Genomic DNA, 15,109 nt, shown 5'->3' on the forward strand with positions numbered 1-15,109 from the left:
TCCCATAGATATCTACAACGTAAATGCGCCACCCACCTTGAGATATCAGCTTAAGGTCTCAGTATAGTTACAACGGTGCTCTACCCTTCAAACCGAAACGTATTACTGCTTCACGGCAGGGTGGTGGTACCTACCCGCGCGGACTCACAAGAGGTCCTACCACTAGTAAAATCACACATCACAGCGTGAATTCCATATATTTTTCTATCTAGATTTCCCTTCCTCAAATCATAACGACGGGCGAAAGGCAATTTAAGCAATCATTTTTGCAACATTACAGCGGAGCCAATAAATGTTTAATATTTGGAAAAAACATCATGAAAAAAAAACTTCTTCGGCTATTTGAATGGGGTAATTGAAGTTCAATTAAAAACATCAAATTGTTGATACTTATACCAAATAAAACGGGCCTTTAATAATAAGGATCAATGTCGCGTATTAAACAAAAATATTGCTTAAACCAAACCGCCTTACACCCCTCGATATGAACTCTTATCGTATCGTCTTTCTCTTCTTATCCTTCGTTCACATTCTTTGAGGTCAGCGCAGTATGTCCTTTTAATATTGCGCGTATGGATTTGTCATGAGTTTTGCGACCGACCGCTTGTCTGACATTAACCTTTAATGGGTTATGTCACCATTGCAAGTTTGGCAATAGTATAGGGCTTTCTCTGTGTCTTCTTTTGGTGTTTCGTTTACTTTATCTGGTTTTGGTTCTATTATTTGAATTTTATTATTATAAAGAAATACATTAATTGAATGTTCAAATACTTTATGCATAAAATAAACATTCGTTTTCTTGTATTTTCATAATAATGCCGAACTCTTATTTTATATGGTTAAAAAATACCTTCCTCTTATAAAAATGGCTTTTAGAGAACATAAAATGGATAGACATTGTTTTGCGTGTCTGTTGTAAAATTGAGTTGTTAACCAAGTTCTTTGGATTTTAATTACCACAGCTGAGCGTGTCTGGGCAAGACAAATTTATTCAGGCATCTTGAATCCCTCTAAGGAATCACCCAAAAAAATTGGCTTCCGGCGATTGATTTTGTCTGTGACATGTATTTTAATTAACGCCTCCTACATATTTTTACCTGGCCAATTAAAAACATTATTTTTAGATGAACTACCTGTTATTTTATATAATAACATCACTGAACTGTTACAAAATTCTCGTTGGGATGTTCAGCGAATCATTGTATAACTTTTGTAACCTGTCGCCGAATTGATAAAGACCGCTGTTTGTCAATTTATTTCTGTACGTCCGATGTATTGACGCAAAAGCGACGTCAGAATCGCGAAAATATGCGGCGACACCATGCTCTCAAACAAATTATAATGTTATTAACGACTTTAACGAAAAATATTGGCGCTTAAAAAAAAAGAGTAACATTTGAAAAGTTCTCTTGGATACATTTTCATCTAAGATTCGTTCTATATTGTACACAGCGATTAGAATTTTAATCTTTTAGGCTCTAAATGTCGAGATTGAATAGAATACTGAACATAATACTTTTTCAGACTTTGTAATTTGTAGAGGGCGTAAAATTTTAAATGGTTTGAAGGCTTACACACCGATCACTAAACATCACTCAAAAATGATTCCTATTACACAGGAGAAACTGCCGCAATTCGCTCAGATGAAATAATTTTATTCGACATTTCGTTTCGCAGCCGAAGTAAAGATGCCCAGCGGCCACATTGACCAGCCCGTCATTGAAGATAACCGCGATGGTACCGTCAGCATCAAATACGACCCTCGCGAGGAAGGCGTTCACGAGCTCTACGTCAAATATAACGGAGAACACGTTCAAGGTAGGCTTTTGCATGTCCTTAAATGAAAGAACAGACTTTATGAGTCGTCACAGCATTAACAATGTCAATAAATAAATTAGAAACAACTTGAGGTAAGCATCTTTTTTTTTTCTTTTTTTCTTTGCTTCGTTGGGTGGACGAGCTCACATCACACCTGGTGTTAAATGGTTACTGGAGTCCATAGACATCTACAAGTATACATCTACATGTAATTCTAAGGTCTCAAGTATAGTTACAACGGTTGCCCCACCCTTCAAACCTAAACTCATTACTGCTTCACGGCAAAAATAGGCAGGGTGGTGGTACCTACCCGCGCGGACTCATAAGAGGTTCTTTCACCAGTAATTACACAAATTATAATTTTGTGGGTTTGTTTTTTATTACACGATGTTATTCCTTCACCGTGGTAGTCAATCGTGAACATTTGTTGAGTGCGTATTTCATTAGAAAAGTTGGTACCCGCCTGAGATTCGAACACCGGTGCATCGCTCAACACGAATGCATCGGACGTCTTATCCTTTAGGCCACAACGACTTGTCACTGTCACTATTTAGATCGTTGACTTAATAAACGTGTAAGAAGCTCACGAACACGCACGACGGTTAGAAGAAGAAGGCTAACTAATGAAATGGAAACGTTAATTTATACAATCCGTGTATGATAACTCGTGGCTAGTCGCATTATGGGTTCTAACGGATGGGTTATCTACCGACTCCCTACCGATTTTGGTGTCTATGGATACATGCGTTTAGGTAAATCAAATCAGAGCCAATGATTTTTTATACAACAGATATGTTATCTTCATAGTAACTGACTCTTCAAATCTGATCGCGCCATATATATCTACATACCTACCGATATAGTACACACACATGTTGACAAATAGCATTAATGAAAAGTACAAAAGATGGGATAAGCGCGTGAGTAAAAAAGATAGCTATAATTGGAACGATTGCACTTGTTATATTATTATTGCATTTGTTTAGACGCGACTAAAGACGAAACGTCCCAATTGGCCTGTTTTCAAGTTGTCACTTGACGTGCGCTTGAAACATATCTGCTTCTTTTTACATATAAAATATCAATGATCAGAGCTCTCACACGAAGATTAGTGGTTGTACTTGACAATTAATCTTAATACGATAAATTTACCCAAATAATTGTCGTGGCTTAAAGGATAAGATGCCCAGTACATTGTTATCGAGCGATACAACTGTGCCTGTGTTCGAATCCCACAGACTGATACCGAATAATTTATTTATTTATTTTTTATTGCTTAGATGGGTGAACGAGCTCACAGCCCACCTGGTGCTAAGTGGTTACTGGAGCCCATAGACATCTATAACGTAAATACGCCACCCACCTTGAGATATAAGTTCTAAGGTTTCAGTATAGTTACAACGGCTGCTCCACCCTTCAATCCGAAACGCGTTACTGCTTCACGACGGAATTAGGCCGAGTGGTGGCTACCCGTGCGGACTCACAAGAGGTCCTACCACCAGCAATAATATTCGAACGTAATATATACCTCACGTATGTTTACGAATGACTGCCACTATAAATTGATACTACCGGTTTAGCACAGAGAAGATATTACACATGCTATATAGCATGCTTAGTGTTATAGCTTAGTGCTATAGTTAGCTATATACCGTAGCTAACTTCAAAATTTTAAGTGTATAAACACTGTTATCAAGAAGTATACTAATTGAAGCCACCGATTTTATTTATAGGCTCCCCGTACAAGTTCCACGTGGACTCCATTTCCTCGGGCTACGTAACCGCCTACGGTCCCGGTCTGATCAATGGCGTTAGTGGAGAGCCGAGCCAGTTCACCATCAGCACGAAGGGCGCCGGTGCCGGTGGACTGTCTATGGCCGTTGAGGGTCCTAGCAAAGCTGAGGTAAGTTCATCCATTTTTTTAAAAACTTGCGTTCCAATATCTCTGGTTAGAAACTTCTGCAACTGTAAGGAAGGAATTGAAGAAATTGTAACCCAGAATCGTATTCAATAAACTCGTAATGCCCAAATGTCCCTAAAAGTATGTCATTATTCATTAATGCAGCATTTTTGTACGTCGTAGACATGATTAAGACCACTTCTAGATCCATTAACGATGCTTTTAAGTACCACAAGCACCGGTCACTGAATTAACCCACAGACACAGCCCACTGAGTTTCTCGCCGGATCTTCTCAGTGGGTTGCGTTTCCGATCTTGTGGTAGATTCTGCGAAGCACTGCTCTTGCTAGGGCCAGTGTTAGCAACACTCCGGTTTGCCCACCGTGAGCTCACCTACATGTTAGGGCAAAGCTGAAATAGCCTCTCAAGGCTATCAGCATAAGTAGGAAAAAAGGCCACTTTTCAAACTGCTTTCAGTGTATATAGTCACGGACGAATTAAACCCGAGATTAAGCTGTGAAAATTGGTTTAATTACATTCATTTGTCCATTAATACAGTTACTTCATATTGCTAAATTATCCTGTCGGTGGTCAAGTTTTGGATTTTACAGCTATTAATAATATAAGGGTGGGGTAACTATTTTGTAATTCAATTGGGATTGTCGACCTCATTTCTCAAGATGGGTGGGAAGATAGTATACCTATAAAGAACTTCTAACCATCAGCTTTTTTGGCCACCAGATAACTTGCCACGACAACAAGGATGGCACCGTCTCCGTGTCCTATCTGCCCACCGCTCCTGGGGAATACAAGATCTCGGTCAGGTTCGGCGACAAACACATCAAGGGTTCACCGTTCGTGGCCAAGGTAATTCATTGGAGTGCTCTGAGGAATTGTTTGAGATGATTCCATCATCTCGTTTTTACCATCGCACCGCCCGTAGAGTAGAGTTCATCCATACTACCTAGAGCGACTGCCTTCATTCACAGTGTGTTTCCAGAGACCTTTTTTGCCACACACCATCCGGCTTTGGAATGAGCTCCCCTCCACGGTGTTTCCCGTGTGCTATGACATGTCCTTTTTCAAACGAGGCTTGTGGAATGTGCTTAACGGTAGGCAGCGGCTTGGCTCTGCCCCTGGCATTACTAAAGTCCATGGGCGGCGGTAACCACTCACCATCAGGTGGACCGTATGTCGTCTTTCTCACTTTCATTTAGGACGCCCCAATTTCCTATCTTCCTACTTAATTAATTAGTCAAAATGTGCTAAGTTGTTCGCCTAAAAATGGTGTAAGCTTTGAGACCTTAAGTTATAGTTGAAAATCGTAAATCATTATTATACGTCTGAAGTGACCTATCTTTGTAGATTTTCATTGTATGAATCCGAGATATACTAATCGATGTTTTTTTTTTGTTTGTTGTATAGAATTTTAGAGGCTTAGCAACGGACTTAAGACCTTCAAATTTAAATCTTTTTAAAAAACTCGACTAGATTTCAGCTAATGAACAAGATTCATTGTTTGTGGTTTTTGTAGGTGACCGGCGAGGGCCGAAAGAGGAATCAAATCTCTGTCGGGAGCTGCAGCGAGGTCACACTACCCGGTAAAGTCAATGACGATGACATTCGCAGTCTCAACGCTTCCATCCAGGTAAGTTTGATCTAATACATCCGGTGATCGTTCAAGTTTGGTGGCGGCATTTGCGTTGTAGATGTCTATGGGCTCCGGTAACTACTTAACATCAGGTGGGCCGTGAGCTTGTCCACCCACCTATATGCAATAGTGGGTGGCATAATGGGAATAAGTCGCTCGCTCATTTCAATATTGCAATAATTGTTACGTTATAATACTTCTAGTAAAAGAGAAAATTAAAAAAAAATCACATAATTAAAAAAAAAAGGAGTGAGTGAGTTTCTTGCCAGTTCTTCTCAGGACGGAGGCTAGTTTTTGTGAATTGGCGGTAGTTCTTTTCGACGTTCAACAAGTGTGTACTGTAGGTGCGCGAGTTCATGTCCATCCTGAGGAATGCGGTAGTACTGTGACCTAATTAATAATGGTAATGTCGATAATAACTACCGATGTAGTCAACAGCTGTCAATTTGGTTTAATGTAACTTAAGGTAATTTTGCAATTTATGAAATAAAATAAATGTGATAAGTAATTACTTGTTTATTTCTAATAGAGAAAAATATTTTTTAAATTCCAATTCAATCACTATCGAATGAAAAGACAACCGACAGATCAGAGTCGGAATCACTATGTATCTTTTTTCTAACTGAACTTGTTAGAAGCTGAATAGTTATGGTTAAATAACACAATAGCGTTAGCGTAAATTTTCGATATCGATAAGCGCGCGTCACAACCGTCACGGACAACACTTGATGTCAGACAAATGCGGGGAGGCGGGCGAAGGTGGGGCGAGCTGTCCCCGCGCGTCGCCTCTGGCCCCGATGGACATGAACTCGCGCGCATACTATACTTTCATTTATGTTGAATAAAAAAAAATTGATTAGATTTGATTTGAAAAAATTAAATAATTAAAAAAACATCCTCACTAAATGCTAAATAGATGTTTTAAGTATGGGGTATCTTTGCAACAGTCTCGTTATTGCTATTCGGTTTTCATTTATCACATTTATAATAACATCTTTAAATTGAAAGGCATACGTTTGCGTATATTTAACGGCCGTCTGGTGTAGTGGTAAGTGACATGGTCACTACACCAGGGGGTCGCGGGTTCGAATCCCGCCTAGGGAAGATATTTGTATGATAAATATAAAATGTCTTTTCCAGGGCTATGGATGTATATTAAATATATGTATGTGCGAACTTAGCACGGGACCAGTTAGCGTGGTGTAATTGTTCGTAAATATTTATTATTTCCTAGTTATTACATTTATATTAGTTATTAGTTACTAGTTGACCCGGCAGACTTCGTAGTGCCTCAATTGATAAATAGAAGACCTAAAGATTTGTATAAAATAAACTTGAAACAAACAAAAGAAATCCATCCGACGGGGGACACATCAAAGGGAAAACAAATTCCGAGCATTTTCATATTTATCCACCTTTTAAACCTGCTCTGGACTTCAACAAATAATTCAAGACCAAAATTAGCCAAATCGGTCCAGCCGTTCTCGAGTTTTAGCGAGACTAACGAACAGCTATTCATTTTTATATATATAGATTTATTTATTTATCATTTATTTATGTGATAATCTCAATTTGCATTGTTAATCCCTTAGGCTCCTTCCGGCCTTGAGGAGCCGTGCTTCCTCAAACGGTTGCCGTCTGGGAACATCGGCATCAGCTTCACTCCTCGCGAGGCCGGCCAGCACATCGTCTCCGTCAAGAAAATGGGCGTCCACATTCAGAACTCTCCTTTCAACATCACCGTCCACGAGCAAGAAGTCGGTGACGCTAAGAAAGTTAAGGTTCGTAGCTTCGCGGATGACTTCCTCACAGTCCTCTAAGAGGGTCTTCAAGTTGTGACCTGAATGGATTCTGGTAATCAACCACTTTCACCACCACACATCAATTATTTCGCTTTGAATTTTAGCGCAAAATTTACTTTTTCATCATATTGGTCTAATACAAGTTCTTTTCTTGTTTGTTTTTATCTTGCTTTACAATTTGTTTATGAAATCATATTATTTTTATCATAATCATATATTTAATCATATATTTTTTTTTAGTTTTATATATATTTTTTTAATTCTAAAATTTATTATAAATAAATATTTCATAAATTATTAATAAGAGTTAAACTATGTGCGGCATGCCAAAAAAAAAATTAAATTGGCCCATTAATTAAAAGGTTGCTCGCCCCTAATCTAAGATACACAGATATTGAATTCTCAAAATCTCAATGTACATTAAAACCAACCAATTCCTCATGTGGCAGGTCTCCGGAACCGCTCTGAAGGAAGGCAAGACTCAGTGCGAGAACACGTTCTCCGTGGACACCAGGAACGCTGGCTACGGCGGTCTCTCTCTCTCCATCGAAGGTATGGAGATCACCTAAAATTAGCATTATAAATTCATCTCTATAAAGGTTCTTTGAGATCAGTGTTTTAATGTAGTTCATTGTCATTGCATGTCGTTAAATGAAAATAATCTATGAGAAGAATAGAGAAGAGATAATCAGATGAATCTATACTAATATATAAATCAACGGTGACTTTTACGGATGTTCCGTTATAACTACAGAACTATGCATCCGATTGACTTGAAACATGGTATTCATGTAGAAAATACATTGATTTAATGGATAGGCTAATATTTATATGAGTGTTGGACTCCCTTCACCAGTTGTGGGGGCGTTAATGATGAGAATATTTGTCGGGTGAGAAATAATAATTTTAAATTTTAAATGCCCAGCGAAGCGGACGGGTACAGCTAGTATTTTATATTATTATAATTTGAAGTTTGAATATCAAGTGAGTAGTGAGTGAGGGTTATGTCCTTCCAGGTCCCAGTAAAGCGGAAATCCAGTGCGCTGACAGCAAGGATGGCGTGCTGGCGATCAGCTACAAGCCCACAGAGCCGGGATACTACATCGTCAACCTTAAATTCGCTGATCACCATGTCGAGGGATCTCCCTTCACCGTCAAGGTACTTTTCCTGATGCATGTATATATCGCACTGGCGGCTGGCTAATGTACCTATTCTTTACTAGTCAACCAAAGGTAATGCAGATTAAATTCTAATGAAGGCAACTTAGTTAAAAACACATTTATGCTAATATTTATCGACTTCAAAAAAGGAGGCTATTCTCAATTCAAGGGTATTTTTTATATGTGTTACCTCAGAACATTATTATAGGTAAACCGATTTCGATCATTCTATTTTTATTAGACAACTGACAAAGCACCTCACGTCTCAAACTGGGCGGCGGCATTCGTGCTGTGATGTCCACGCACTCCATTAACTCAATACCAATGACGCCGTGAACTGGTCTAACGAATTAGCGTAATAAAAAGTCTGCAATTAACTTGAAGAGGTTTTTGCGGAAAGTAAGACATAAGTCGACAAGCTGAAACGGAGTCACGATCCTCAATAATGAGGAAGCGATGGAGAGGAAGAAAGAAGACAAAAATAGTTACTGTAAGGAATGGTCTGCTTCGGTCCACAGGTGACCGGTGAAGGCAGCAACAGACAGCGCGAGAAGATTCAGAGGCATCGCGACTCTGCCCCCCTCACCGAAGTGGGCACCAACTGCAAGCTGACCTTCAAAATGCCTGGTGAGTGATATTTTTAAGGCAAGGTCATGGTCTCTTAGCGGGACTCATCGTTCGGTAGACCAACGGTTCTGATGATGTTTTTTTTTATTGCTTAGCTGAGTGGACGAGTTCACAGCCCACCTGGTGTTAAGTGGTTACTGGAGCACATAGACATTCGCAACGTAAATGTGCCACCCACCTTGAGATATAAGTTCTAAGGTCTCAAGTATAGTTGCAACGGCTGCCCCACCCTTCAAACCGAAACGCATTACTGCTTTACGGCAAAAATAGGCAGGGTGGTGGTACCTGCCCGCGCGGACTCACAAGAGGTCCTACCGCCAGTAAAATGTCTCTCGGAACTTGTGTTCATCTTCTCTGGATTGGCAGTGGGGCATATTGCGAGTCCCATTAGGTACCACCACTTCTTTCCTCTACCTATTCGCTGGTAGTGTAATAGGCTATTCCAGCTACGCTCGGACGGGTAGGTGAGCTCACGGGCTCAACCTGAGAGAATTTGCTAACTCTAGCTAACTGGCAAGAGCAGTGCAAATATATAAAAAGAAAGAAACAATTCTTATAAGGATGTATACCTTCAGACCAGCAGCCATATCTAAAGGATATAACTAATACAAACAGGAAACTAATACAAACAGGACGAGGCCAGATGGTCCGAATTTTATTGTTAAGAAAATGCTCTTGCATAGCTTCTCTCCTAATTAATTTCGAATCTGACCAAAGCAAGTCTCTCAGTTAACTTTTTGGTCTCTCTCATATTTGGCATTAAAGATCTCTGCGTATTTACTTCTACTTGTATAACATGTCTGTTTGCAGTGTACATAACACAGGGGAAAATTGTAGAATAGTGTACTATTTATGAGAAGACATATTGAAAACTTATTCCTAATTTTTTGGCCGGATTTACTGACGAGTACCCCAGAATAGGGCTTTAGATTGTAGTTTTGCTTTCGGTTCGATTGTTTCTGTTTGGAACTCATTGTGGCTTGTGTCTTTTTATAGGTATCACATCATTCGACCTGGCCGCCACCGTGACCAGCCCTGGGGGAGTCTCCGAAGACGCTGAAATCCAGGAGGTCGAAGACGGCCTGTACTCCGTCCACTTCGTGCCCAAGGAACTCGGCGTTCACACCGTCTCTGTAAAATACAGGGAAATCCATATTCCCGGTAGGTTCGTGTGTGAAATAAAGATGTGTTTAAAAAATTAGCTGCTTATTAATGAAAAGCTGAATGTTGGTTAAAGATTAGTGCGAGCTCCACTTGCAGACTTTACGTAACCACTTGACGCCAGATCGATAAGTTCCTTCCCACATCCAGAGAAACATCATACAAACCAGCTACTCCACTTCGCTAATTTACGCTTCATCTTAGCTACCGAAACATTTCCTTGAAATTCAGATGTTCTCTTTATAACTTGACACTGACATTTAAGTGACGTCTTCGATTCTTTGGATACACGAGGAGAAAAGTAGTGTACAACTAATACGAATAGTGTGGTGACTCGTACCGTGTCCAAGTGTTAGGATATAGCCGCTGGACATAGATTCTTAAGCTCCCCCAAAAGTCCGTTAGGGTCTTGCGAATATTCATTGCTTCATTGGACCACTTTCAATTTATCTCATCTCGTTTCATTTGGCATTTAATAAATTTCAGACAATCTACTTTGTGTTATTCCATTCCGATTTATATTGTTGAATAATTCATTATAAATGAAGATGTAATCCCCCTTCCAGATACTTCCTCTCATAGAAGAAGTTCCTTTTCTTAGAACTGTTACTAAGGTATAAATACCGCCCTGTCAAATTATGTCAATACGATCACTATTTCCATACTCCCCTCCCCTATACTCTCAGGGATGCAGTTCGATGGCTGATGCAATGATGGCTTTCCCCCCACAGGATCTCCGTTCCAGTTTACCGTGGGTCCTCTACGGGACTCCGGTGCTCACTTGGTGAAGGCCGGCGGTGGAGGTCTGGAGCGAGGAGAAGCTGGCAGGTACGTTACAGTGTTCCATCACAGACGTGATGAGAAAATGGTTATCGTGCGAGAACTTCTCGATCTAAATCTGGCACGTCCATTAAATTCATCATCGATTTAAAACGACCTTCAAGTAGACGTTTATTGGATCCATTTGGCAGTTTGAGATGTTCTGGAATTATATTCTGAGATTCTATTCTATTCTAATTCTGAGATGTTCTAGCGATTGCAGCCAAACTAAAATGGCTGATTAAAGGCGATTGAATGCAGCAGAGATGCGAATGTTGCGATGGATTGTGGAGTAACGAGAATAGATAGAATACGGAATGAATATGTTAGAGGAAGACTGAAAGTGCTGTGACAGAGAAGTTGAGAAGTGCCCGTTTGGGATGGTATGGGCATGTGATGAGACGAAATGACAATGAGGTTGGTAAGAGAGTGTTAACTATGAATGTGAAAAACTATAGAGGAAGAGGTAGACTAAGAAGAAATGGATGGATTGCGTGAAAAACGATACGTGTAAGAGGGGAGTGACCCCAGGTGACTGTGAGAAGGGCAGGAGAATGATGAATGAGACGTTCTAGAATATTCTACAGAAAGACAGATCGAATACTATTTGAATGAAATATATCTAATTAAATTAATTAACAGAAAAACACATGTAGGTACCGCTGAAGCTCTACCCACAAAGACGTAATTTGCGTCCAACTCTAGACTCAACTCCAGAGACCCAGATGTGGAGATCAGTCCCTTTGTATACAATCTCCAAAGTGTTCGTTTGTAATTCCCTAGATTCAATGAGTTCAACGTTTGGACCCGTGAGGCTGGCGCCGGACAGCTGGCCATCTCCCTGGAGGGGCCCAGCAAGGCCGAGATCGACTTCAAGGACAGGAAGGACGGATCCTGCGACGTGTCCTACAAGGTCGACGAACCTGGTGAGTAAAGCCTTTGACTTATCCTGTAATGTTGTACTTTGGGAGTTATTAAAGGAAAACGTCTTCTTGCGTGTATTCCATGTTTAATAATCATCTTAATCCTAGTTTACAATTATGAAGAAGCCTATGTTTCTGCGTGGGCCGCCTTATTAGGGGCACATACGGGATTACACCTATTAATTATGTTATATACTAAATGCTATGCTATAATATACTCGTATACACACTTCTTATAACATATCGCATCAATGATCTTAAGGAGTCTAGATTATCTGGTGGTAGTGAAAATTTATGGATCGTAATTATGGATATTAAATTTTGACTAGTGGTTCCCCAGTAGTCGAAACTCGAATATAATTAATTGAAATTATTAGTTTGAAAATTATTATGGTTCTATTGTCAATCACAGATTTCGCCAAGACTACACTATAGACAAATAATATTAAAGACAAACAATATTAATCTATTCTCAGTTTGACCACAGACTTTAAATAATAATAAAAATTTAATAATAAACACAAAGTATATTATATATTTTTAAGTGTGTGTAGTGCGTGTACACTACCATGTATTTGACATAACACAATGTTATTTTTATTGATTTAATGCATTTTTATACATAATAAAAATAATAAAAACATTCTTCACTCCTTCTCTATCTATAGGTACTAATATATAAATCTACAGTGCTTTGTACGGATGTTCCGTTATAACTACTGAACCGTGCGTCCGATTGACTTGAAACTTGGTATCCACGTAGAAAATACATGTACTTAATGGATAGGCTAATAATTATATGAGTTGGACTCCCTAATTATGATAATAAATAATAATGTTAATTTTAAATGCCCAGCGAAGCGGGCGAGTACAGCTAGTATTCTCTATAAGTGTGGGAAATTTCATACTCCTCCATTCGCGCAGTTTTCGTAAAAAGGGGTACAAAGTCTTTGCTTCACGTATTAATTTAAAGATATATGAAATTGTAAACACGTGCTCCGCTTTGAAGAACGGAACTGATAGTACAATTGGCAGTTACATCGCGTTGCTCAAGTTTTTTTTTAATTCACAACATCATTGGGCTTTTAGGCACGATCACTCGCGTCTATGCAATGATTATATTCATATGTTTTCTTAAATTAAAAATTCTACATTTTTTTTTATTGCTTATATGAGTGGATGAGCTCACAACCCACCTGATGTTAAGTGGTCAGTGGAGCCCATAGACGTCTACAACGTAAATGCGCCACCCACCTTGAGATAAGTTCTAAGGTCTCAGTATAGTTACAACGGCTGCCCTACCCTTCAAACCGAAACGCATTACTGCTTCACGGCAGAAATAGGCGGGGTGGTGGTACCTACTCGCGCGGACTCACAAGAGGTCCTACCACCAGTAAATTCTTTTCTTACATTACCAGTACATTCTTTTCTTATGTTGGTAGTGCTGTTAATAATAATTCGCGTGAAAATCGACTAATATTACCAACGACGCGGATATGTTTGTTCTTTTAAAATACGACATCGTCACGTGAAGTTCAAAGAAAGTGTCAACCTACAACTATGTACACAGTTGTAAATTAGTTTCCCGGCAAAACATTCGCTCGAGTCTTTTACAGCTAATGCAGTGTATTTAGCAATTCAAATACCTCCCACCCTAAGACGTATCGAGTGTACGTACGCTAGAATGAAAAAAAACCACATGAAATGCAACTCATAAATAAATACCGCTCCTTAGCACGGCAACTCCGCCCAACGGCCACTCGGCCAATGGTAGGAAAGCGCGCCAGAATTTATAACTGACCGTTTTGACAGTTCCATGTGTTCTCGGAGTTCCGCGGAAAATATTGTTTTAATCTAATCAATTTTCAAATTTCGAACGCGATGACGTCGTGCCGGCCTGTTTTCGACAATGAGTTTTCTCACAGTGAGTTCTTTTATTTCGAAAGTATAAATACTGGAGTATTAAAAAAAAAAGCTACTTAAATATATTAGCTAATTTTAACTATTGATTGCGTGTTCTAACGTCAGTCAAACAAAAGGCAGTCAATGGCTACCGTACATAACTCCAATAATTGTACTGTGATGGTGCGCGGTGTAAGCCCTATTAGACCTCTTTATATCCGTGAAGTAGTTAGTCATTACGATCAGATGCAATACGGTTTTAATTGACGATTGTAAATCTAATGAAACCAAGGCATTGGCAGCACTTCGAGGAAATAAAATTCCTAAATTAACAAGAATAAAAATAAACTAAAACTATAAATTGTACTGGCAAGCCTACTTAATCGTGTAGGAGCTTTTTAAATTAAAGTCCTTGTGTACTTTTCTAACAAACATTTTTGAAAGTTGTTTAAGTTAAATAAATGTCAAATTTTAAAGCAGTCATGTTTTGCACTATACAACGCTCAGCGGATTCGTACCAACGACTCAATTAGGTATACCAGATTTTAAATCCCGAAGGCAGATACCAATTTTTCAAATGCAATACGTACTTAATAGGTATTGACGACTTTCACGATAAAAGAATAACATTGAGATATAAAAATGTAACCTACAAAAGTTTTAGTTTTCCATTATTTACTAGTAATGGGCCGACTTGATAGAAAAGCTCAAATTTGAAGAGCTTTAGAGCAGTTATACAATAGAGATTTCGCTTCCACGTCTGAAGGAGTTAACACCAGGGCCGTAAAATCTTTCACTCAGCTATGAAAAAAAAGTCACAATTTGTTTTTGATCTTAGAACGTGTAATCAAAATAAATATCAATACAGAACCCACAGTCAAACGCAAAGTCGGATGCTCGCGCGAATTTTTTCAAACTCGGAATTTGATGTAGTCGTTTTTTTTTTTTGTTGTTTCTTCTGCATCAACGAACGACTCGTTCTTTTTACGAAATTCAAACTTAATGGTTGTCGCGTTTTCTTAGTGGCCAGTGATTGTCCGGCGATTTACGATAAACGTTTTTGCTAATGAAAGCATAATTCCTTTGCGTCGTTTTTTTTTTTTTTTTTTTGCTTTAATTTTTTCGTTTCTTGTTTTGTATTTTGGAATCGTTCGGATGACTTCGCCTTAAATGGGCCCTGGCGTCCGGCCGACTTGCCATTCCGACTTATTGGGTCACGTTTCGTGTTTTAGTATTTATATATGACGGGCCTCTTCTTTATTTATTATGGGTTTTGTTAACTTCGTTTTTACATGTACCGTCGATTGGAAGGATTGGTTTCGAGTGAATGATTATGGAAACTAAT

At 39.1% G+C, this 15,109-nt stretch overlaps 1 protein-coding gene across 13 annotated transcripts in view; it reads left to right on the forward strand.

The window, feature by feature from the left end:
• LOC101738519 (filamin-A) overlaps positions 1-15,109 on the forward strand; it is a 99,645-nt gene that overhangs the window by 64,193 nt on the left and 20,343 nt on the right. For all 13 annotated transcript variants that reach the window (XR_009976870.1, XR_009976869.1, XR_009976866.1 and 10 more), the window contains 11 exons: positions 1,678-1,818; positions 3,552-3,721; positions 4,460-4,585; positions 5,253-5,366; positions 6,962-7,150; positions 7,621-7,723; positions 8,188-8,330; positions 8,851-8,959; positions 9,956-10,120; positions 10,852-10,948; positions 11,723-11,865. Coding sequence is in view for 8 of the 13 variants with exons in the window: in XM_038020998.2 (XP_037876926.1) it covers positions 1,678-1,818; positions 3,552-3,721; positions 4,460-4,585; positions 5,253-5,366; positions 6,962-7,150; positions 7,621-7,723; positions 8,188-8,330; positions 8,851-8,959; positions 9,956-10,120; positions 10,852-10,948; positions 11,723-11,865 (1,500 nt within the window). In the remaining 5 variants the exon portion in view is untranslated. The remainder of the gene's footprint in view (positions 1-1,677; positions 1,819-3,551; positions 3,722-4,459; positions 4,586-5,252; positions 5,367-6,961; positions 7,151-7,620; positions 7,724-8,187; positions 8,331-8,850; positions 8,960-9,955; positions 10,121-10,851; positions 10,949-11,722; positions 11,866-15,109) is intronic.

Source organism: Bombyx mori, chromosome 27, assembly GCF_030269925.1.
Source record: "Bombyx mori chromosome 27, ASM3026992v2".
Classification (NCBI taxonomy): Eukaryota; Metazoa; Arthropoda; class Insecta; order Lepidoptera; family Bombycidae; genus Bombyx; species Bombyx mori.